Genomic DNA, 25,684 nt, shown 5'->3' on the forward strand with positions numbered 1-25,684 from the left:
TGCAACAAATGGATTAAGGGCTTTAAGAAAAAATCTATTCAGTGGGGGGTGGAGGGAGGGTGGTAATAGGATGGACAGATTAATAAACAAATAAAAAGGATTTAGGGGAAAATCTTTAAAAAAAATTAGTCCAAGAAGGAACTGAAACACCACTTTCCCAAGAGGGATTTCTCAGAATCCGTGCAAGCTTCTCCCAGCTTTCTGTATCAAATGGCAGATGGTGGTAACCTAAGAGGACTTTCCAGTCTTGTGTTTGTAATTATCTTTCTACTTTTGCCCACAGCCATATTTCTTTTTTGCTCAGGCCTGCCTTTTGGGGGATGATGGCTGTGGTGCTTCTTTGCCTGAGCTTATCCAGGAAGGAGCCCCTTTTCAGCTTTCTTCAAGCTAAGCATACCTCCATAAGACATGCCGGCTTCTTTGAACAGAAAGGGGAAAATTATGGCCAGACAGGTTTTTTTCACAGCAAGAGCAAAATGAGATGGTGGTCTAGGACCTTTAACAGGGTTTGTCCTGTTAGTTTGCCAGCACATGCAGACTTCATGAAGATGCCTGGCTCCTTGTTACATAGATTCTGGTACTTACTCCCTGTTTAGATCAGAATCTCTTAAATAGAGCAACATCCTGACGGATGATACATGCATGGTCCCAGTATATACACAAAAAGTGCCACTCTCTGTATGCTTGTAGTCTTCATCAGCTATTAGTTAAAGAAAGATGCATCCGCGGAAAGATCTTAGATTTAGTGCTGGAAGGGAACTTAGTCCAATCCCCTTATTTTATAGATGAGGGAACTGAAGACTGGAGAAGAGGTAAGTGATTTGCCCAAAGTCATACTGGTAAGTGAGAAAGGTGAGATTTGAACTTAGATCTTCTTGTTTCGATTCCACCCTACTACATTGGTTTTAGGATAGATTAGTGCCTATATTAGAGTCGCTGTTCTTGCTCCCTGGGAAAATGCCCTAACAGTGAGTCTATGATTGTCCCATCTATCCAGAGCAGCTTCCCTCCTGCACCAGGGGTACCTGCCCAGTAGAGGGCGCCTTTCTACTCTCAGGAGCAACCAGCCTATACCTGGGCCAGTCTGAAGAACTGTATTTATTTACTCGTTGTAAATAAATTGCTCCAACACGTAGCACAAAAGCACTTTAAAGGTGCTCTAGTCTGCTAATAGCACACAGGGGAGGGGGATTGGGGGGGAAGGAAACAACAGGGGCAAGCGCCTCTTTGTCTTGTTCAGAGGAAATGGTTAAAAAAAAATCACTAGCAGTGGTCTTTGTCTCTTCCAAAGCACTTTAAGTTGTGTGATACAAAAGTTTGCCTGGGGACTCTGAGGCCTCTGTTCTAGCTCCTTGTTGGGGCGGGGGGGAGGGGGAGTTTGAAGAGGAGGAAGGGGGGGGGAGAAAAAAGTATGAAATATTGAAGTGCTGTTCCAGCCTCCCACTTGCACATTTTCTCCTGCCTACATCTTTCTTTGCAAGACGAAATGTTCTGGAAGAGAGGAGAGGGGTGGGTTGTTAGGCCCTTCATTCTTAGCGATCAGGGTGGAGAGGCAGGCATCTGCTCCCCTCTAGCGGCAGTCAACTGCTGTGGGTCTGTCTCATGACCTGTGAGAGAGAAACTTCAAGCCTCTGGCCTGGTGAGCGTGTGGCCAGGAACTTGACGGATGCCTACCTACCAAGCCTTGTTGGTGACAGGGCCAGGGCTAAGCCTCTTAAGAAGGGTAGGAGATGTATTTATCAGCAAGAGAGAGACAAGCTGGTTTGAAGGATGCTGAGAGGGAGTGCCGTGCCTAGAGGGAGTGCCCTCTCTTTCCTTTGAGCCCTTAGAATTCTTAACTCCTCTGAAGGCTCCATGCCCAGGTGCCACCCCCTTCCCATCTGTTAGTGCTCTCAGTCTGTCCTCAAATTATCCTGGATTTACTTAATCTATGTACATAGATTAGACTCCCTCCTCTTTCCACCACCCAGGAGAACCGTAGCTCTTTGAAAGCAGGGTCTGTTTTCATGTCTCCTCAGCAACTAACACAGTGCCCCAACTAACCAAGTAAGCACTTAATAATGCCAGTTAAATTTAATTGGATGGCTTTTTTACCAATCTTACGGGAATTGTGCTCTTGCCTTACCCCACCCTTCCCTACACCACCCCCTCTTTCACACACACACACACACACACACACACACACACACAGGCCCCAGTAATCTAGAAAGCAGCTGTGTCTGCTGGTTTGCTTAGAGTTTCTGTTACTTTGAGCTTTAAGTGACATTTAATATAAGCCTGCCGAACAGGAACAAGGGTATAACAGATGAGCACCTATGAGTCAGAGCGATTCTTGAACAATCTATGCTGAGTCAATCCCTAGCATATGTTACATGTAACTTACACAAGAGAGAGAGAGAGAGAGGGACTGATCCTTAAAATAAAAAAAATAATAAACCTCAGGGTGGTAAGTGAAGTATTTTCTTCTGTGGATACGTGTGGTATCTACTGGTGATGATGAGGGGAGAGCATTCATTCATTTAGTCATTCATTCAGGAGCCAGGGATTTCTGGGATAGGGATTGGACTTGTGATTCCATTGGCACAGGGAAATCTCTAGGGAGGAAACTCCCGGTACCAATGCAGATTGATACCTTCTTGGCAACCCTGAGAGGTCATACAGAGCCAGCATGTGTCAGGGGAGGGACTTGAACAGCCTCTGGATTTGAGGCAAGCTCTCTATCTACTACTACCATTTATTTAAGGACTTATAATTTTTTTTTCTTGAGGTAATCAGGATTAAGTGACTTGCCCAGGGACTCATAGATAGTATCTGAGGCAGTATTTGAACTCAGGTCCTCCTGACTCCAGGGCTGGTGCTCTATCCACTGAGCCATTTAGCTCCCCTTAAGACTCAATTTATGGAGACCACTACATTAAGCACTGGATAACTAGCCAGTGCAGTGCTTTGTTTTTTGTCTAAATATAAAGACTAGAGGAAACATGGCCCTTACCTTTATGGAGCTCTACCTCTGACTGTCCCAGGCCCAAAGCCCCGTTCTATTGGGAAATTTAGATGATTATAGTCATTGCCAGTAGTTTTCAGAGTACCCTCAGTGTCAGTGCTCTAAGGCGTCATGTTCTAAGTGTCCAGGAAAACCAAGGCTTCTCCAGAAATGAATTCAAACTTTCTTGCTAGGAAATTGGATGGATTCCAGAAGGCAAGGGTAGGTCGAGGGGCAACCTGCGGTGTAGCAGGTTGCTAAGTACTTACTGCATTTAGGAGGGATAGAAGAAAGCAGCTTATCAAAGCTAGAGAGAGTTAAGTATTGGGCTGTGACTCATGAATGTAATCTGGGACAGGCATGCTTGGGGCTTGGCACCTAACTCCCCATGCCAGAAATCAAAACTTACTCAAATCCCATTTGGCTCAGTTGGAAAGCTAAGGAGGTAAAGTGCACATGTTGTATTCTTCCTAGCACTGCAACTTATATGGAAACCATACATTCTCTCAAGTGCAGGCCATGCCGATGACTATCCCAATCACCAGTGACAGTCCCATACTGGCTGCCCCACCACTGACTTGGAGAGTAGGTGGCTAGAAGAACATCGTGAATTCAGGCAAATAGATTAATGTACGACCTGTTCCCTCAGATGTATCCGAAGACTTTGACTTCGTCTAAGAGCCGAGCTGATGCAGAAGTGGGGAGCTTCTGTCTTTGCTAGTATTGCTCTTGGCCCCAGAAGGCAAAGCATGCTGGCATGTCTTATATACATTGTCTGTTTCCTCCACTATCTAACAAATAGTGGTTGTTATTACTGTGACATCTGTGCCCATGAGTGCAGGTGGTCAGTCTGCCTTTTGGACAGCATCGCTCACATCCCTGTCCCAGTGTGTTCTGCTGCCCTCTGGGTCTGAAGCTAGTTCTTTTGGATGGATTGGGCTAGCCTGTGGGGAATCTCCATCCTGTTAGCAGCCTGTGTCCATTGGCATGCCATTCACTAGCTTGTCTGCTTCACTACCTCCCTCCAATTCCCCGCATTCTGGAAAGGGATTATTAGGAGACCTTTGTGAGCTGGACTGTGAACATTAGTCCCCTAGCAACCTTGTCGCCGGTGGCAGGTTCACTCTCTGTACCCTTACACTTTCGGTCAAATGCACCATTTCTGATTGTTTGGCTTTCCTCTCTTTTGGTGGGAGGGTGGGGGGGGAACAGCCTGTTGTGGTACATCAGAGACAAAGAGGCCAGATTACTGGCATCACTCCGGGCTCTCAGGCCTAGATCTAGACAGTGGCAGTTAGTAATCTGCATGAAGCCCTGCCTTGACCACTGCCTCAGCTGCAACCTTGTACTTAAAACTCCACCTCTGTCCAGATCTGGCCCTTAACAGGGCTAGCAGTGGTTGGTATGGGGGATCATGCATTTCCCTCCTGACCTAAATGAACTCCTCTGTTCTCTTTTTTCTTTCCCTCCTTTCTTCTTCTTCCTCCTCCCCCTCCCCCTTCTCTACCTCTTCCTCCTCCTCCTCCTCCTTCTTCTACTAGGGTTAAGGACTTGCCCAGAGTCACACAGCTAGTAAGTGTTGTGTGTCTGACGCCAGATTTGAACTTGGGTCCTCCTGACTCCAGGGCCGTGCTATATCCACTGCGCCATCTAGCTCCCCCTCCCCTTTCTTCTTACAAACTTCCTTGCTTCCTATATATTTTCAGGCATTTAGACCTATCTCTGCTTTATATTTGTCATCTTCTCTCCCCCATTTGGGTACCTTAGATGACTGTGTCTATACTACTGATAAAAGCCTGTTCCTCTGTTCTCTGACATGGAGCTAATAAGTTTAAGGTGGAATGTTGACTCCTGGAAGGCAAGAACCATTTCCTTTTTGTCCCTAGTGCCTCACACACAGTAGGCACTTAATAACCTGCCCCGCACCCTCACTCCGCTGTCATGTGGTCTGGTCTCTGAGAGCCTGCTATGTTCTGGGAGTCCATTGTTCCATGAAAGACCTTCCCGGTGGGACTCAGTCTTTGTCTGATCTCTTCTGGGCTGAGAGATTATGTTAAGGAAGTTGTGTGTCTGTCTGATACTGGATATAGTAGCAGCCAGTGACTAAACCTCAACTGTTTCTGGTTCCTTCCTTCGCTGGGTAAGGCCCACCCTCTCAGTACAGAGCAGCCCTCTCAGGGAAGAGGAGCATGTTGAGCATTGGTTTTTGTGGGAGCTTGGGAGTTTGGTGGAGTGTGTTTTGTTTGCAGGTGGGCCCTGCTATAGCTGGGCACTGACATATGCCCTCCCCTGTTCTCTCTGGTTTCAGGGAAAGGACATGCTGACTCAGAAACTCCCATTGTGGCAGCAGTCCTGTGCCGACCCCAATAAAATCCCAGATCGAGCCATCCAACTGATGCAGCAGATGGCGGCCAGCAGCAATGGCACAGTCATGCCCAGTTCCCTGTCTGCTTCCAAGTCTAACTTAGTCATCTCCGATCCCATTCCTGGTGCCAAACCGCTTCCAGTACCCCCGGAGCTGGCCCCGTTTGTGGGGGTAAGTCTACTCCACGCTGTGTATGACTGAGAGGATTATTAACAGGATTAATGACACCCCTTTGCGTTTGTGGGGAACCTTCCCTTTTTAAAATGTTTCTGAGTAGATTCTCTCCTTGGAGCAAGTATTATTGCTTCCATTTTTACACAAAGAAAGAGACCGTCTGAGGAAGTCATGAGCAGCTTAGAGCAAATAATAAACCTGAGGTGGAGGCAGGACCAGGGTTTGGGGCTCCTACCTCTTAGCCCAGAGTTTATGATTGGATGCTTCCTCCGCCAAAAAGATTGTTTTAGGGTTTGAAGGGAAAAGCACTAGGTCTCATAATATTCAGGCCCATGGAAGGTGGGAAGTGTGGTGTTGAGGAGACAGATTTTTTAAAATGTTTTTCCTTCTTCTTGGAGGCCCATGTCATAAGCAGAGAAATCTTTCAAGCGTGGCTGTCTTTCTTCCACAGCGTATGTCGGCCCAGGAGAACGTGCCTGTAATGAATGGCGTCTCAGGTCCAGACAGTGAAGACTACAACCACTGGTCTGACAGGAAGCCAGCCCAGCCCAAATCTCTGTCTCCTCCTCAGACCCAGAACAAGATGAGTGACTCCTACTCAAACACGCTTCCCGTGCGCAAGAGCGTTGCCCCGAAAAACAGCTACGCAACCAGTAAGGGACGTCCCACTGCCGCAGGAGCGTTGGCTGAGCTCTGCACCCCCCAGGAACTTAACCTATCACTCAGGGACTGTCTGCCTTCACCCCACTGGAGGGACCCCATGCTCTCGTGTCAGAAATGTCCACATCTCTTAGCAGAGGACTGGGCAGAACCCCGGTTAGGGTATAGACCATTATAGGCATCTGCCTTAAAGTGTGCATAATGTAGTTCTGGCATGAAAGGGAGGGGGATAGGGAGGATGGGGGAGAGAACCATTAGTTTAATGTTATTGAAACTTGCCAGAACGTCTTTCATGAGCCTTGAGAGCAAATAAACATTGCTGATGAGGGATGTACTTGACGGAATTATGATAGCTCCCTGGAGTGCCACCTTTAGAATAACAACTTCTAGTGGACAGGAGCTCTCTTCTGAACTTCTTTTTTAACTGTGCCTAACAAGGTGGAAAAGGCAGCGTGGTAATTCAAGTTGCTTCCTTATCAAACAAGCTAACATATATGAAGCATTTTCCAAACTTTAATGCGTTCTACAAGATCTAACTAGTCAATAGTCAATAAACGTTTATTAGGCACATAGGGCAGCTAGGCGGCACGGTGGATAGAATCAGGCAGACTTACCTTCCAGAGTTCAAATCTGGCCTCAGACACTTGCTAGCTGTGTGACCCTGGGCAAGTCATTTCACCTTTTTTGCCTCAGTTTCCTCATCTAGAAAATAAACTGAAGAAGGAAATGGCAAACCACTCTAGAATTTTTGCTGAGAAAACCCCAAAGCTGAAATAACTGAACAACAAAATGTGCCAGGCACTGTGCTAACAGTGGGGATACAAATATGAAAAAAGATGGTCCCTGTCCTCAGGGAGCTTACAATCTGTAGAGAAAAACAGGAAGTGGAAAAGACACAGGGTTGGGGGTAGAAGTACCTAACTCAGGGGGCATGGTGGAAAAGTCAGAGCAGTCTGAAGTGAGACATGAGGAGATAGGTCTGTTTCTTATACATAATCCCTTGATCCCCACCATGCTCCAGTGAGTGGGCATAGATGACTATTTTCTGGGCAATAACAATAATAATAATAATAATAATAGGGGGCTTTCATATAATATCACCTTACATATAGATGGTAACAAATAATAAATAATAATCATAAAAAGTAGCATCTGTATGTTGTGATGTGAAGTTTGCGAAGCCCTTTATAGATGGACAAGTCAGCTGCTCAAGGTCATACAAATATGAAGCGGCAGAGTAGAGCCTGGAGCCCTCAGATCTTTTGATCTCCAGCCCAGGGTTCCACGTGCTTTACACTTCACTACATTGCTCCTTAAGCCTGTTGTAATTAGATCAGAAATTGCTCAAATAGAGGATGCCAATTAAATGCCCATCAAGTGCTGCATTCATCAGGGCTTTTTATAAATCCTCAACGTGCAGGTTGGCCCCGAGCTGGTTGTGATCTTTCTCTCGTCACACTCTCTCACCACCCTGGTGTGGTGTCCAAGGGAGGGGCTCTGACCTCTTGCTCTCTGTTGTTTTGGCCAGCCGAGAACAAAACTCTTCCTCGCTCTAGCTCCATGGCAGCTGGTCTGGAGCGAAATGGCCGAATGAGGGTGCAAGCCATCTTCTCCCATGCTGCTGGTGACAACAGCACCCTTCTGAGCTTCAAAGAGGGAGATCTCATCACCCTGCTGGTCCCCGAGGCCCGGGACGGCTGGCACTATGGCGAGAGTGAGAAAACTAAAATGTGAGAGCTGCTGGGGCGATTGTCCCTGCCATTGCCTTCTTTTGTCTCCTGATTTGGCCAGTGGGAAGCCCCCTCCCTGAATGCTAGGCAGATCCCTCTCTGCTGAGAAGACTGGGCAGAGTTTGAGTTGTAGGAGATTGGGGAGGCCTGGCATTCTAATTTGGGGGCCCTAAATCACCCTACCACTTTTTAGTAATCTGAAACTATTGCTTAATGCTCTAGCCAGCTCACTCATTCCTCGGTTTCTCCAGTTGCCACTATTGTTCCCCCCCCACCTCACTTCTTTGTTGGGGTATCCTACTCTCAGCTCCAAAACTGGCTTCCTAAATTCTGTCTCTGTGAATTTACAACCCTAAACCAGACCAGAACAGCTTTGGGCAAGACAGCACGGGGGAGGGACAGCTACAGACTGATCACTGTCTAACACGTAAGCTGCAACTGGCTTGCTTCTGCCCCTGGGTTGGAGACTCATTCTGTGATCTTGGTTGCCTTAGTGATATTTTTGAAGAGCAGAGAGGTCTCTGAATGATTACCCAGTTCCTGCCCTAGTCCTTGGGCCTTTTTATAGTCTGCCCTTTTTGTGTGTAGTTCTGGGAATAATTTGGGATTCAGATGTGTGCTCGCTGCCAAGTCCCCTGGGCAATACCATGGCACTGAAAATGTCCCTTGCCCTCCTTGGGGCACGGAGCTATCCCTATGGGTGACCTGCTTCCAGAAATGAAAGATCTGCAGATGGCCCTGGCATGGCCGTTCCTGTGGCAGAGCCCAACATCCTCAGTGATGGGATTGTGGCCAGCTGACCCACAAATGTGCAGCCTCCCTCATTCTGCCATGACCGCAGAGGTCACACTGCCTCCGGCCCTGCTCTTCTCAGCAGGGCCTCAGCTGGCCGTTTCATGGGCAGTGTACCTTGGAGTGGCTTCAAGCAGGAGTATGGACAGATCTGAATGCTTTCTATGTGTTAGACCTACCTGTGAAAAGGGATGGATTGGGGCAAAGTGAAAGGAAACAAAGAGATAAGGTGGAAACAGACAAAACCCCCATTTTGTGAATTGAGGGAGATGTGGGCACTGAAAAATTGCCATGACTGATGGTGGTGGGGCTAAAATGCTTGAGTTTCCAAGTTGCCTATCTACTTCAAAACCCCTGTATATTTTGGCTGGAAGGCAAGTAAGTGGAAAGGGTGTCCCAGCGAGTACAGTTTTCCCAGCTAGTGCATGAATATCATTTGAGGTGAGAACGCCAGGGACCCCTCCCTCTTCTTACTTTTGTGTGGTTCTCTTCCAGGAGAGGCTGGTTTCCTTTCTCCTATACCCGGGTCTTGGACAGTGAAGTCAGTGACAGATTGCACATGAGGTAAGCCACAACCCTTGGGCCTGGAATGGGTTTGGAGGCAGTAACAACTCAACATTTGTGCTGCAGTCAAGATGAATGAATTGTCCTTCAGCACGGTGTTCTGGCCCCGTCCCAGGGACAAAGCCAAGACATCAACCCCCTCTTTCACCCTCCCCACCAAACAGGACCCAGGACCTAGTGTCCAACTGAGAAGCATAGAAGGCAGCCAGGTGACACAGTGGATAAGTTCTGGACCTGAAGTCAGGAAGCCCTGAGTTCAAATCCAGCTTCAGACACTTACTAGCTCTCTCACCCTGTGCAGGTCACTTAATCTCTGCCTCAGTTTTCTCATCTGTAAAATGGGGATGATAATAATAGCACCTATTTCTCAGGGTTGTAGTGAGGCTCAAATGATTTGATTGCTGTAAAACGCTTAGCATTGTGCCTGGCATATAGTAAGCGCTATGTAAATGTTAGCTATTAATATTATCATTGCTGTTTTTATTTTGTTATTATTATTGTTGTCTTAGATTTAGATCTAGAAGGGACCTTAGATGTCATCAAACCCAACTGCCTCATTTTAAAGATGAGGATGCTGAGATCCAGATAGGTGAAGGGCCAGCCAAGCCTGGTCCCTACTAGCTACCTCTGCTTCTTGAGACTCCTCTGCTCCCCCACCACCTCAGCAGTTAAGGTCCCAGGCAACCTTGAAAACTCATCTCTCAGACCCAGAGAAAAAAGTGGGACTGGACCTTGTGTTGCCAGCCCTGTCCCCGCATCCTCAGAGCTGTGGGCATGCAGAGAAGGCTGGCTGGTGAATCGGGACATGAGGGCAACTGGCTTCTGGAGCCTAGGTTCCAAGCCTCTTTAGGAAGGGACAGGAAGATGTCATGTGGATCAGAGAAGAAGATGCTATGAGGGCAAAAGGAAATAGAAAGGGGTAGGGGGGGAAAAGCTAGTGAGAGATTCTTGGAGACAAATAACATCTAACCTTAAGGGCAGCAGGCCTGACGCTGCCTTCTCTTCCTGATTGCTCTGGGCTCTGTCCACAACCCAAGCGCGTGCTCTGACCTGAGGAGTGGTCACTTTGACCTTCTGACAGGAGAAGTTTGGTCCACTGTAGAAGTGGTGGGAGGGCCCCACATAGTAACAGATATATAGGCAGGCCGTGGAGCTGGCATTTGGGCAATGGTGACTGTCTTTATAGGTCTTAATGGGGAAGGAAGAAAAGATGGAAAGGAATAAGCATGAGATCACTTTCTAGTCTTGGCTCAGAGACAGCCTGGTCACAAATTCCCAAGTATCTCATTGTTTAGGGTTTGTCCATACAAATTAGAAAGTCCCAGATGGGAACCTGACAAAATGTTTGAAATTTAGGCAACTGAATCAGCAATTTAATTTGGCCTTCAACCATAACCTAGGATCAACTTTTAAAAATTTTTTTTTGCTGTCTTTTGTTTTTATATAACCTTCATTTCCAAGAACATCCCTTTCCCTCCCCAGTGATCATCTCTTGTAATCGTGATTTTTAAAAGAATGTGAGAGGGGAAAAGCATTTCAGTAAAATCAATGAACACATTAATCATGTCTGAGAGTGTATGCAATATTCCACACCGGTAATCCCGCACCTCAACAGAGAGGGATGGGAGGTGCATTTTTTCCTGCTTTTCTTTGAGGTGGGGGCCAACTTCTTACACAATAACAGGATGGGGGCAGCTAGGTGGTGCCGTGGATAGAGCACTGGTCCTGGAGTCGAGAGGATCTCAGTTCAAATTTGGCCTCAGATACTTATTAGCTCTGTGACCCTGGGCAAGTCACTTGACTTTGATTGCCTCCCCCAAAAACCAAAATAACAGGATTGGGATGATTAGTTTGGTAGGAAATGAGTGTGAAAATAGGGATTCCCTCCTGGTGCTGAGGTGAAGTGGTTGTGGCCCCCTGAAGTCATCCTGCCTGCTGGAGGTGGGAGGGTGGGGGGGTGGGATAGAGGACCTGAACCTCAAAGCAAACTGTTACCTAGAGAGCAGAATGTGGCCTTCACTTGCCCCATCTTCCCTTGTTTCCTGTAGCCTGCAGCAGGGAAAGAGCAGCAGCACAGGCAACCTGCTAGACAAAGAGGATCTGGCTATCCCACCCCCGGATTATGGTGTGTCCTCGTCAAGGGCCTTCCCTGCCCAGACGGCCAGCACCTTCAAGCAAAGACCCTACAGTGTGGCTGTACCTGCCTTCTCCCAGGTAAGAGCATGCTACCCGGCCATGGCACAGGGCTTCTGGAGCCATGCCTTTACTCTGACTCGTCTGGGTAGAAGGCTAAAACCTGGGGAGCTGAGCCATGAAGGTCCTTTGGCGGGGTGGGATCTAGAACCTCCTCTTCATTTTCTTGGTGGGGGTGTTGACACATGAGCAAGGTTGGTTTTCATGTTGGCTTCTTATTTGCCACCTCTCCTGAGGTATGGGGAATGACCCATGGAGAAAGGGTAAAAATAAAACAAAATGGAAAAAAACCTTCCTTCTCTGGATGAACACCTTATGGTCCCTCAAGCTATTCCCTTCCATTTGTTAAACCCGTCCTGCCTCCTCCTGGAGTATCACCAGCTGGGAACAGGATCACCTTACTTCAACTTTATACTATGTACAAGCTTCTTGGTTAAATAAACCTTGACCAAAAAAACCTGTGGTACCATCCCCCTCAAAATGCTGTGTACATCCCCAAACACAGAAGAGGTTTGGCCTTGCTTGTACCATAGGGGGAAGGGCTTCCTTGTGGGTCAGTTTCAGATCATTGAGATTTTTCTCCCAAAGTTCGTTGCAGGATTTCCTTACAACTTACAGTAAAGCGTTTAAAGACAGTGCCAGTGGCCTCTGCCAACCACTCCCTGCTTGCTACCAGCCGTATACTAAGGCAACAGCAATGAATCCTGGCACATACCATGTTTCCATTGCAACCATCATGCCTCAGCCAGTGCAGCCTTTGGGTTTAGTGTTCTTTTGTTCTGGGCAAAGGTGTGACTTAAAACCAGTGTGGGAGAGAAGAGCCCTTTTCCAAAGCTCAGGTGGCCTGGAGGAGCCCTTTGGAACCTAGCTGGACAGCCAAGTAAACACCCAATTGAAAATGGAACCTTCGGAGCTGCGCTCATCATTATTAGAAACAGCCTTCATGGTTGGTGGAGCCCTCTGATCTTCTGGCTCAGCTCCTTCAAACAGGGCCTAGGGTTTATTTTTGTTTGTTTTGCAAACCTGGGGAAAAATATTGCCAGCTTGAATATAGAGGATGGCTTCATGTGACTCCCTTAGCATGTCACCACTGACCCATGGGGGTAGAAGGGATCATAGTCCATTTCTTTACTCTATCCTCTTCCACCGAGGGGAACAATATATGTCATGCTAAGTAGCATGATCTCAATTTTGCAAAGGATAATTAGCCCATTAACAAGTATATTGAATATCTACTAAGGGTCTAGCACTATGCTAGGCACAGGAAAGGGAGGGGACACCAAAATATAAAAGCACCTGCCCTTTAGGAGTTTACTCTCTAGCTTGGGAAAGCTAGAAACACACGAAACAAATACAGAATACATTTAAAAAATAAATTTCTATTGTCTTTTTACATTGGGCCTGCATTTCCCAAATGTATCTCTTCTCTCCTACCCCCACCTGCCAAAGAGCCATTCCACATACTGTAACAATAACTGGAGAGGAAAACACTTCATTCATACTAACCAACATATGGAGGGAAAGCTGACATAATATGCAGGATTCCAAGCCTGTAGTCCCCTGCCTCCCCATAGAAGCAGTGGGAGTTGTCTTCTCGTATCTCTCCTTTGGTGCCAAACTTGATCATTATAATTTTGTAGCATTCAGCTTGACCTATTTTGTCACGGCTGCTCCCATTTCTGTTGTCATTGTCATTGTTTTTGTAGTTTTCTACTTCTCCTTACTTAACTTTGCATGGGTGTATATGGCTTCCCATTCCCACATTCATCATTCCTTCCAGCTCAGTCATATTCCATTACATTCATGTACCACAACTTCTTTGGCTATTTTTTGATCAATGGATGTTTGCTGTATTTCCAGTTTGGGGCTATTGTAAAGAAAATTAGAGACTAAGCCCCGCATTGTGTTGTGTGGTTTACTAGGTAGTCTGGGGGGTGGGGGGAAGGAAGAAACAAGCACTTACAAAGCACCTGTTATGTGCCAGGCACCGTGCTTTACAAATATCATCTTACCTGATAATATTTCCTTAGAGAAAGGAGAGTTCATTGGTTGCAATGGAATTTGAGAAGAGGGGTCGGAAAGTCAGAGGGCTTGTGTTCAGATCCCGACTCTGCTGCGTTCACTGCCTGTATAACTTTGGACAAATCCTCTAACTTCTCAACTTCTCATTTGTAAAATGATGGGGCTCAACCGTATGACCTCTAAAGTGTCTTTGACCTTGAAATCTGTGATTCTAGGATGTTCCTCTCAACCCCATCATGTGATAGGATTTAAGCCTGTACCTGAGGGATAGTTAAAATTCATAGAGATGGAAGGTAAGGGTAGGGGGGGCATTCTAGATTGGGACAATAGCATATTCTGAGAAACAATTGGTCTTGGTGATAGAGTGAGCAGAAAGAAGTCAGTTATGTATAACTTTTTTTTTCATATATTTTCTTTTCCTGTTGTACTTTGCTATAGAATCAAGACAAACTCTTTAGGTCAACAACAACAGTAATGAAGTTAGCTTTAGGCCTAGAAGTGTTAACAGAAGAAGAGCTCGTGAATTTTCTATTTTTTTCCTCCCTTCTAGTCCACACAAGTCTATTCACAGAAGTCAGGTCACCTGCATTGCCGCTTATTGTTGGGCTTTGGGAGCTACCCCTGTGGCTTCCTGCTGGGAGGGAATTCTCCATAGGGAACGGGGCTTTGGGCCCAGAACAGCTAGGCAACTTGCCCATGGATTCTTGTTATCCAAGAGGGTGACTCTGTCTTGGGCATCCCATTATAACGAAAGGGGAGCCAGGGTGCAGGTAATACACAGATCATTTCTGTTTGACTTTTGGATTGCAGTCAGGGACACTTATCCGCTTCTGTGCTCCCCTTCTATTTACCCTTGTGCTTGACACCTAAAGCCTTCTTTTGGCAGGGCCCTATGTGAGGGAATAGCCATGTGTGCAGGAGCCATAGCTGCTTTCTGGTTCCCTCCCCTGTATCCTCCATCTCTCAATGACTTGTCTCAATGACAATGACTCCATCTCGGTCCCTTCCTCTTTCTGCCCTATTCTTATCTTTCTCTGCTGCCACTCCAGAAGAAGAGACTGAGCTGGGTGGGGGTGGAGTATACCACACCCATAGCCTGCGGGGGTGTTGATTGATTGGGAAGAGTTGTTGTATCAGGCAGTTCTATACCTCTTTCTCCAGGGGGTGAGATACCAAGCAAACTAGACGGCTGACCACTAAGGCCTCCAGTTTATGGTTCTGGTGCCAAGGGCAGGGACAGGAAAAAAAAAAGCTGCAAATCGTCATTTTTAGTGTTCTGAGACCGACTATTTTGTCTTAGCTTTCTATTTGTGGGGCACTTCCACAGGCCCCTGTCCTGTGGAAAGTCATCTTTGTGGCTAGGGTTTTTTTGTTTGTTTGGTTGGTTTTTTTGGTGAGGCAATTGGGGTTAAGTGACTTGCCTACATAGCTAGTAACAATCTGGTCTGAGGTCGGATTTGAACTCAGGTCCTCCTGACTCCCGGCCTGGTGCTCTATCCACTGCGCCACCTACCTGGCCCTTGAGGGGGATTTTCTAAAGGGGACATACACAACATCTGGTTAGCCTATTCCTGTGCTTTGCATTTCTACCTGTGTCTTGAGTTTCTGTAGTTTCTTAGTTGGCATTAGAAATGAAAGATTGACATGCCGGTGTTGCATCTGCCCCATTTGGCAATGTAGTATTAGGCCCATCAGAAACCCCTGTAGTTGCTCCTGTGGCCAAGACCCTATGTGAGAAGTGCCAGCAAAATCTGAAACAGACCCAGCTGACTTCCCTGAGTGCCCCTCACCGGTAATCACCTGGTCATTGGCATTGAAATGTGTGTGTTTCTAGACAACCTCTAAACAGCCGCAGCGAAGTTAGGAGTCTCGAGAGAGTGGAATCAACCTGAACCCAGCCCCTTGGAGACCCAGTCTTGGGGAAGTGCACCAGGGTATGCACCAGGTGGTCCACAAGATTAAAGGATGGGATGGGTTATCTTGGACAGGAAATGGATGTGAAATTAGAGGTTCCCTACTGGTGCTGAGATGAGGTAAATGTGGCCCTGCTGGGGGAGTAAAAAGACCTGAACCTTGATGCAAACTGTGACCTGAAAGCAGAGTGTGGCCTTCACACCCCCATCAAGTGGTCTAGTGTATACCCCAATGCACCTCTTCTGAGACTGGCTTCCAAGGGGCTGGATTCAGGTTGAATTCACTCTCTCCAGACTCTTAACTTGGTTTCCTGAACCAAAGTCTGTCAATTATAGAAGCCACTACATGTAGGAAGAGGAGATAAGCCCGCTGGCCCCTTCCTGACCCTCTTCAGCTAGGCCCCCTCAAACAATACCAATTCCGAAATCAATCTTTGAATTTTGTTTGTTGTGAAAGTCTATTAGGACTTATTCCTTCTGAAGCTTCGAGGAGTAGGGAGCTTTGCCAGACTCGTCCTCTATAATTTATGGCTTGCGGTCTGAGGCTATCGTTTTTCCCAGGAGAGTTTGTGTTGAGACAGGGATAGTACCAAGGGTACCTTCAGATGTGTGATGTGAAGATCACTATTCTTTTGTGCATCCTTGGCTGTGTGTCTCACGTGCATCTCACCATATGAAAGCATTCAGCTTGAATAGACAATTATACGTTCCAGTTAAATTTACTGTAAAATACTGAAGCCTTCATCTCTGGTGATTGACAACTCCTTGGTATAGTTCAGAGCTACTGCTGTGAGATTATACAGCTGCTAAGTGCCCAGCAGAGAGGTTAGGAGCCCCTGCCCCAGTCTTCAGGAGAAGCCCAGGGGGAGGGGTAAAACCCTTGGCATGGTGATGGCCTAAAAAGGATTTGTTCTGTGAAGTCTGGATTCAGTCAAAGGGACACACTTGATGACCCAGAGGGCCACATATGGCCTTGAGGCCACAGGTTCTCCACCTCTGGCCTAGGGAAATATACTGAATCTTTTTTCCTCAATGCCTGAAAAAAGTTTGTTTGGTCTACCTTCGCTCAGGAGGGTCCCTGATCCTCTTCCCCCTCCTCAATTAATACATATGTCATTTAGTGCCCTACCATCTCTCCCTGAGTCTCAGCGCAACAAATGTTTCCTCATGCATTCCACATTGTCTTCTCATGGGGTATATTACCTCCCTACCTCCACCTAAGAATTAAAGAAACCCACTTGTATGTGAAATGGAAGAACAGAGAACCCATCCCGTGTTCTTTTCCAGAAGAATACTAGAACCCAGCCTTCTCTTCCTCTGTCTCCAATAAGTTGAACCCGGCACATTCTCAGGGTTGGCCATGCTAGTGTGTAACTTGCAGAACTTGCAACTGATGTGTTGATTATCCTTTTGCTTCCCCAGGGCTTAGATGACTATGGTTCCCGATCTGTGAGCAGGTAAGAAGGCTTTCTATTTCTTTGTTTTCTACCTTTACTTTGGGCTGAGCGTGCCACCTTTAGGCTCAGGAAGATGAGGATTTCACTGGCCAGGGAACTGGGGTGGGTTGTTCCCATCTGTAGTTTGTAACGATCACCCCCACAGGCCTGCCTGGATGGTAGCATGGAAGGAGTGGGAGAGGGATCTGGTGGGTAGGTAGATGGGCTTATGTTAGGCCTCTGGGCCAATAAAATACATTTAGGAAGAAATCACGTTCAGGCTGTTACTCAATCACTGAGCTCTAGGAGTCTTTTCCTCTGTCAGAGCCCATTCTTGGGGAGCTGTTTTTCAAGGTTGGACAGCTTGCCTCCGAGCTGGCCAGACAAATCCCTAGGGTATCTGGATGATAAATAGGTGCTCCCCTAGCCCTTTTGCTGCTCCCTCCTATACCCAAATTAGAAAGCATACATTACCTCGTTTGGATCTACGTACAGTTGTCCTGTTGATGATGGGGTAGGGTGGAGGATTTCATCCTTATTATCATCTCCCTTTTGTTACGGGTAACCGAGGGGTCACAAGTTGACCTTTCGTGGAAATGTTGAGATACTACAGCAGACTACTAGCCAACATTTTTATAGATTGAGCTGGGCATCTAGCAGAGGGTGTTAGGGTCCCACAGCCATGGCATTAATTATCAGACACTTGAACTCCTGTCCTTTCACCCTTAGTGTGGCCCCCTAATCCCTTGTCCCCATCCTCCAGAGGTGAGCCAAGAAAAGGGGTCTCAAGTTCTTGTCATAGAATCTTAGAATGGAAAGGTTCCAACCCCTATCTGAAGGATGAAAAATCTCTACACATGAGGCAGGCCTGATTGTATAGCACTGGGATTTCCTGTGACTTCTGGGCAAGCTTGGCTCACTTGGCAGACAGAGAGCCCTCCTCCCCACTTGAAAGGTGCAGGGCATTTTCCCGGCTCTAAACTTGGGACCCATGGCCCAAAATAGGTGGCCACCCTAAAAAGGCAGAGAATAGAATCCACCCGAGGTAAAGTAGCTGACATCCCCAGCTATAGCTTGTGCTGCTACCTTCTCCCATTCTTCCACCCTGGGGCTGGGGGTCCTAAAGAAATTAAGTACTAGTCCATTGAGGTCTGCTAGGGAGGGATGCCTGCTGGAGCTTCAGAAAAGAGATATTGCATGGGAAGGGTGGGGTAGGCCTGTGTGCCTGGGGTGCAGGGATGGGGAGGAGCAGGGTCTGTTGTCCTTTGGATACACCATGAAGTGTTCGGTCTGGCAGTTCTCCTGTACTTTTCTGTTTCACAGTGGCAGTGGGACTCTGGTCTCAACAGTGTGAGGACCCCTTGACTAGAAATGGCACCTGCTGCTTTGAAGAGATTTTCTGCTTCTCTTTCCCCTCCCCTCCCCTGCCTTGATTTCTCTGGTTTATTTGGTCTCTCCCTTTTTCTTTTTCTCCTTCTTCAACTCATTGGTTTGTTCTTGGGTAGACTTTTTTTCCCCTTTGCCTTTTGTTTGGTGACATTTTAAACTCTGTGATCATCAAGGATCCATGGTGCTGCTTCATCTCTGTTTCTTTATTCTTCGTCCCTGCCCTGCCTCCAACTCTGGTCCAAAGCCTTTCAGAGTGCAAACTGCCCAGCCGGGGGCTGCTCCCTTGGGGAGCAGCAGCTTGGATGCAGTGTCTACAGCCTTTCTGCTGCCCACTTTGGATGTTGACAATGCATTATCCCTTTTCTAAAGCTCTTTCCTGAGCCATGTTTAGAGTCTGAAGGCAAAAAACAAACAAAAAAACTCCTCAGCAGATAAAGGACTCCCTCCATGGCACCCCAAAACACAAGCACACTCACACACACCACAGAACAAAACACATCCAAATCCAATATGCATGGACTATGGTGTACGTACTGTTATTATTATTTTTTTTTTCAATATGACTTTCACTGGGTTCACTGCCCAATTTCTTTATTAGGAAAGGGAAGGCAGACTAAAAGCTCTAGAGAGACTAAGGTCTTTCTCTTTGAGGGCAGGCTTGAAATGCAATCCCCACGCCTCAACCTATCCCCTTATCCCCTTGCCCCTGGGTGGCATATAGAAAAGTGGATCGTCAGGCTTTGGCCCATTAGGAAAGCTGGCTGGCTCTCTGTGAAGGAGAGTATCTGCTTAGGACCCAGCCCAAGGGGCCAATCAAAAGCGTCTTTCTCAATGAAGTTGTTTTATAGGTGTACATAGAATATATATGTATATATATATATATATATATATATATATATATATATATCTTTTTTGTAGCAGGGTATTGTTACCTCACTTTAGCGCACCTGGGTAGGGGCTGGGGAAGGAATACGCACCTGACTAAAGAGAATTCCAAAGACCTTGATCGATTGATCGATCTATCTATCTTAACTATAGCGATAGATAGATAAAGATTATAGGTATAGAGATATATATATATATATTTTTTTTCCTCCTTCCTTTTGGAATTATTCCTTCAACCAGCTTTGCAGATTAGTCCCTACCATGTGTGGTAACACAAATGACATTAAATGATTGGACCTCATTTCTCTGGGCAAGTGGCTGTTTGCAAGGCTGCTTTAAAAACCAGGGCCCCAGGCTGTCCCTTTATAGGGAGGGGTGGGGTAAGCAAGCAGTCTCCTGTTGCATTCTTTCCTAAACACTGTCCATCTTTTTGTATGTCTTGGTCACTTTAGAAACAAACACATGGGACTCAATGGCACTGGTATTGTTTCTTCACCCACTGAATTCTGTCTGGGAAGTGAGTGAAGGGCCAACAACCCCACTTTACCCTTTCCGTGTTGGTGAAAGCCTTCATTGTGAAGCCGTAGACACTTCCTTTTCCGGTGTGATTTTAAAACCTCCTACCTACCTGTTGACTAGGATGTTGTTGGCAATACATATGACATGTAGAGAGAGAAAGCAAGAGAGGGGTTCTTGTTTTGTGTTAAAAGGGGCGGGGGGAGGGAGAAGACAGAACACGGACCTGTGTACTAAGAACCCTCCGTGTTGGGGTGATGATGTTGCTAAAAGATCTTAAATCCAGGGGATTTTATGCTCAGTGGATTGAATGTATACACAAAATAGCAAAACTTGTATGAAGATTGTAAAGTACTGAAATTTTTTTTCCTTTTTCCTTTTTCCTTTTATCTTTTTATCTTTTTTTTTTTAATCTGAAGAGAAACGTGCCCTGTACTGGAGTAAATTGTTCGAATAAAAGTTTTATTTATTGCATTGAGTTGGGCTTCAGTGACTTTTTTGAGTTTTCCTGTTTTGTCAGTGACCAGACTTGGGTATTGGGCATGTGACAGAAGAGATTGTTGCATATCTAGAAATATCTCCGCAAAACACTTCTGATGCCGCCTCATGACATGGAGGTGTGAACCTGGCTTCTCAGAGGCTAATCCATAAATGCACAATCTCTGCCAGCACTTAAGCAAGCTGCAAAGGCCTTGAATGTAGGCAAAGTGATGGACTATGCATGTTTATTAACCATGGACCACCATTCTCTGCCAGCACTTAAGCAAGCTGCAAAGGCCTCGAATGTAGGCAAAGTGATGGACTATGCATGTTTATTAACCATGGACCACCATTCTCGCCAAGGGCAGAGGGATGGCACGTCACTAAGTTGGCTACAGCGTGATGAATTTTTTTGGCCACATAAACTCTTGAAGAGAAGCTACTCCTTCACAGAGGCCATGTATGTAGACACATTCAGCAGCATGATATATAGTGAACTGTTTTTCTCTTTTCCTTCAGTGGATTGGTGTTTCCAGTCCACTGGCTTCATTTCTCTTCTCTGGATAACTCCTCTGAGATAATATTGTGAGAGGGAATGGTTAATGACCTGATGGCCTGGCAGAATAACTTCGTATTTTTTTTAAGTATTCTTTTTCCCTCCCTAGGCAAGCAAGAAAGGGACTAGCTGGTATGGAATGTAAGCCTGGGATAGAGTGTGTGTTTGTAAGGGTTGGGGTTGGGATGTAGGAGACCAAGCCCAGGGTTCCCATTGCTTTGATTCTTCAGCTTGAATGGAATTGGAGAACTTCCTTCTGGGGAGCATGGATCTAGTAAAGGGCATTTGCTCTTTTGCTTGTCAGGCTCCCATTATGGGGCAACATGCTCCATGAGCTTACAAGTAAATCTTGGTACCACCTGAACAGTTGACCTAAAGGAAGAGAATGTTTGATTTACTGTTTCTTTCTCCTACCCACCACCCCTGGGTAGGCTTAGGCACCCTTAGGCACCCTTGGTCTCTTTTCCTTCATACATGCCATTTTTGCGCTTCTGAAGGGTAAAATGTGTGGGATCTTTTTAAATTTTTTTTTTCTCAGCAGAAGCAGGGTACAAACAAAATTCTTGGTGTCAAAGTACCAACAGCTCCATTGAGCTCCTTGTTTGTCCTCAGATTAACACAATGCCCTTTTGCTTACCCAGGGTGTATAGGCTCTCCTCTCATACCAACTGCATTTTGTTTTTATTGCAGCGCTGATATTGAAGTGGCCAGGTTTTGAACTGCCCCCCCTGACTAGAGTTAGTAAGTTGCTCCAAGTTTTCATGTACCAAACAATCCTCCCTCACTGCCCAGTGGCTCTGGACAGACTCCTCAGATGTTGGCCTGCTTGGGGCGGGTGGGCGCGGGGTGGGCACAGCGGGGGTGGCGGCAGCAGCACTGCTGACCCCACCTGAGCACAGAGTCTGATCTGTCCCCGTCTCTGAAGCTTAGTAGCCAATGCCTGAGAGTCTGTTGAGAGTTGTGGCTGGCTCTAGTCCTTCGCTTTTACCTAAATCCATTGGGAAAAGGTTGATTCCCTCCTTCGGCCCTGAAAATGGATTTTCTCCTCCCTTTCCTTTCTTTGCCCTCCTCTCGTCTCCATTCAGTCTGGAAGCTTCTGGTTTCTCTGTTGCCAGCCAGCACATGTGTTGCTGCACGCCCCATGCCCAGAATGAACCTGGTTGACCTCGGCATCCTCTTCTCTCTGCATCACTCCTGGGGTGTGGGGTCTGACTAGCTCTTTGGGATTTTCTCTCCGGCTGCTGCTGAGCCCTTCCCAGTGCTATGCTTCTGCCACCAATCAGGAATGAGTCATTTACCAGTGATCAGGCTTTTCTTCAGAAATGCTTTCATTAGTTCTCGTCCGAAGCAGTTTAACCTGCTTGAGGATTTCCTTTGGTGTGTCTCGGCTCCTTGTATCGATGAGACACGCAGCGTTTAGCTTTTTCTCAAGTGCCTTTTTCATCTGCACAGTCTGGCCTGAGCCCTGGCCCCTCTGAAGTAGGTGAGTATTGCCTTGAGCAAGCAGGCCTGGGGAGAGATGATGCTCCCTCAGCCTGGGCAGGGAGGGGTGTGATCTCCTGAATCCTGAGCCGGAGTTTCCCACTCTGGTCTTGCCCTGAGCCTCAAGAGTGGCGGCATTTTGTGCTCTGTTTCCAAAGAGTTGCCATCTGGCTGGACCTGCCACCCAGGGAGCCAGAACATAAGTGTCTGTCCCCCTCCCCCCCAGCAATACACATACTCCCTCTCCAAATTTTACTCCATTGAGTGAACCTTGAGCAAAATGTTCAGTCGCCTGTCTTGGCTGGGAGCCCGCCTGCGTGTAGGATGTGAAGTAGGTACCTCGTTGGAGGTGTGGATGAGCTTTTGTTGTTTTTGTGTCTGTCGGAGCTGAGGGTCATGTGGTGAGAGTCACCAACCGTCTGGCCGCTTTGGCTCAGCTGAGGGGATGCTGGGCCAGAGGCCCTGGGAGGCCAACTCCTCTGCCCTCTGCTCCCCCCTCAACTCAGCTAGCGTGATTCTGTTCTTGCTTGTCTGTGGTTGTCCACCCCACTCCCCACCCTGCCAACTTCCTGCCCTTCCAGCTGGGTTCCAACATGTTTTATCTAATCTCCCTGCCTCTGTTTCCAGAATAGTTCCCTGTCCCAAATTTATAAAGTGAGAAGAATTAAATTTCCCCAGGCTGCTTGTCTAGCTTAGAGAGCTGCTGCTTCCGTACTAACCCTTATTTCAGGGAAAGGTCCCTGCCAGCCCAAGGAATAGATGCTTCCCCTTGAAACGGGTCATTAAATAGAGGGGCAGTGAGGGAATGACCTCGTTGCTATAAATAACTCCTCTAATAATAATGGCTTATATGGGTATAGCATTTTATGGTTATAAAGCACCAAATTAGATTTCATTTGATCCTCCCAAATAGTCTTGTGAGAGACTCAGGATAGGTATTGCCCCCATTTTGCAGATGAAAAAACTGAAGCCCAGAAAAATCTGAATGACGAAAAGCTTGATCAAGCTAGGATCAGAACAAGTCTCCTGACTTGCAGGTCTGTCCAGTGCTCTAGGACCTGACGGAAGGCGAGGTGGTGCTCACATCTGCACCTCCTCTCTGCCCCCACCACTGCCACCTCTGACCCGGGCACTCTTAAAACAGATATGAATGATTTCTTTCCCCTCAAATTCTCCCACAGCAAGCATAACAGCCAGGTCTGAACAGGAATCTCTCCTCTCCTCCTAAGATCTAATGTCTAAGCCCCAAGCTTGGACACTTTCAGCCATATGGCAGGATTATGTTTTCTAACCACCCACTTGGCTTGCAGATTCTTCTCACCCTTATCTTCTCTTTCTGTTTTTATCTCTGTTTCTTTGTCTCTGACTGTCCCCCTCTACCCCCACCACCTTATTCAAGATGGACTGCCCCAAGTACTTTTCTCTCCTTCCCCTTTCACAGATTAAGCCATATATTAGGGGATTCCATCAGAGTTTTGCCCTCCAAAGATACCCCCCACCCCTGCCTGGGCTGGGCCGGGCCAGGCCCCCATCACTACTTCCAAGGCCTGGTTACCAGACAGCAGGGCCACAAAAGAGTTTCAGAAGGAAGAGAATGATAATAACTCTGGGCCATGGGATGGAAGACTCCCAGTTGTGGCTGGAGCCCTGTCTGCCTTTGACCCTACTTGGAAACAGTATAACTGCTTTCAAGTGCAGGACTGTCCTTGACACATTCCCTTGGAGTTTTATGCTGGGAGAGGTGTAGGAAGGAAGTCCAGAAGAAGCCTGGGCCCCTAGGGAGCTGCTGACCAGGAGGCTGGCTTTCCTGTCAAGGACAGTGGAGTGCAGTGCTGTCCACTCTAGATTCTGTGTGCCAATATAGAAGGCTTGTCAGAGTCAAGGACAGTCCCCAAACTGCTGCTAAGTCTAATGCCACTTCTGTTCGCATTTTCTCTTCCTGAGGAATTGGTGCAAGCAGATGTGTCAGTGAGCTTGAACTCTTGGTTTGCGCTCCAACCCCCATCCCCACACCACTGAGAGGCAGGGCAACTCCAATCCAAGATCTAACACATCAAGAATCCTCTTTAGAGAGGCCACTCCGCAAGAGATAATTAAGTATTGATTAATCCAAGCCCTGATTTTGCTGATTTCCTGCAGTCACAGTTAACCTCCATCAGAGAAAACACTGAATTGGGAACAGCTTGGAGAGTTTCCATTTTGGAAAAGGCTAAGTGTTTTGTTTTGCACTCTTTTTTTTTTTTTGCAGTTTTCTAGTGCCTTTTACAAATTTAAGGTCACTGTTAGTTTTTAAAATGTAAAAATGTTATTTAAAAAAAACTTGGTTTGATCATTGAATGTGTTTTACATTATTAATTTTTTATGAAGGAGGTTGGACCCATAACTTCATTTGTGTGGCAGAACTCTTGATGTGGAAACTGCCTGTATTTTATAGCCTTATAGTAGATTACCTGGAGCACTGAAAGCTTCTGTGATTTGCCCATGACAAGTTGGTATGTGTCAGAGGTAGAACATGAACCCACGTCTTCTTGACTACAAGGCTGGCCTTCTATCTATATACACATATAACATATATGTATGTATATGTGTGTGTGCATGTATATATTGGTTTACCATATATGTACATATACACACATGCATACACATATTTTTAACCAACTAAACATATAAATGTATACATATTTATACATATAAACATATGTTTATACATATCAAGACAAAATATACAAACATATATGGCATATAAGTATGTGTGTGAATGTAAATGCACATGTATGTTATATATGCAAATGATTTTTATCAATTTACCAAAGATATAAATATATGCATGTTCATATATAAAACATGTGTTTCTACATATAAACATGTAATAAACATAAACATTGTTTACATACACACATATGTTTGTGTATGTATATGTTGGTTTGCCAATCATATATATGTTCCCTAGTGGGAACATATTCTGTACTCACAAAGGCTTCTGTTTGTCCTTCATTCTCGAAGAAGACTGTGGCATCACGGAAGTGATGCCGTGACATGCAAATGAATTGGACTTATGTGAGAGAGGGCTGTGAAAAGTTAACAGCTTCACTTTCTCCTCTGGAGCTATCTGGGTCCAGTGGCCAGGTATGGATCAGGACAACTGGAGATGGCCCAGGTTGGCTCAGAATGAATGTAAATAACAATTGTTTCTGTTTTCTCCAGAAACCCTGAAGGTCTTCACCTCCCAGATCTTTTTTTTTTTGAAAGAAGCCATTCTTTGCCTCATTTTTTATTAAATCACTTAATCACTGAGTGGGCACTGCCTCAGTCAAACTGAGTCCTGTTAAAAACCTTAGCTTGAAAAGGCCAAGGTCCCCCACTACATCCTGGGCCATCTCCAGTTATCTTGATCTACATCTTGCCACTGGACCTAGATGGCTCTGGAGGAAAAAGTGAGGCTAGTGACTTTGCACAGCCCTCCCTCACTTAAATCCAATTTACTTGCATGTCATAACATCACCTTCCTGATGTCATGGTCCTCTGGGAGAATGAAGGACAAACA

At 46.4% G+C, this 25,684-nt stretch overlaps 1 protein-coding gene across 6 annotated transcripts in view; it reads left to right on the plus strand.

The window, feature by feature from the left end:
- BAIAP2 (BAR/IMD domain containing adaptor protein 2) overlaps window positions 1-25,684 on the plus strand; it is a 165,777-nt gene that overhangs the window by 131,638 nt on the left and 8,455 nt on the right. For 2 of the 6 annotated variants that reach the window (XM_021000787.2, XM_021000796.2), the window contains 6 exons: window positions 5,292-5,519; window positions 5,974-6,175; window positions 7,711-7,912; window positions 9,200-9,268; window positions 11,317-11,482; window positions 16,819-16,853. In XM_021000787.2, coding sequence (XP_020856446.1) covers window positions 5,292-5,519; window positions 5,974-6,175; window positions 7,711-7,912; window positions 9,200-9,268; window positions 11,317-11,482; window positions 16,819-16,853 — 902 coding nt within the window. Of the gene's footprint in view, window positions 1-5,291; window positions 5,520-5,973; window positions 6,176-7,710; window positions 7,913-9,199; window positions 9,269-11,316; window positions 11,483-16,818; window positions 16,854-18,155; window positions 20,101-21,348; window positions 21,400-25,684 lie in introns of those variants that run through there. The other 4 variants (XM_021000790.2, XM_021000793.2, XM_021000791.2 and 1 more) reach the window with 4 other exon arrangements.

The sequence above is a fragment of the Phascolarctos cinereus genome, unplaced genomic scaffold, assembly GCF_003287225.1.
Source record: "Phascolarctos cinereus isolate Bilbo 61053 unplaced genomic scaffold, phaCin_HiC Scaffold_5;HRSCAF=322, whole genome shotgun sequence".
NCBI classification, from domain to species: domain Eukaryota; kingdom Metazoa; phylum Chordata; class Mammalia; order Diprotodontia; family Phascolarctidae; genus Phascolarctos; species Phascolarctos cinereus.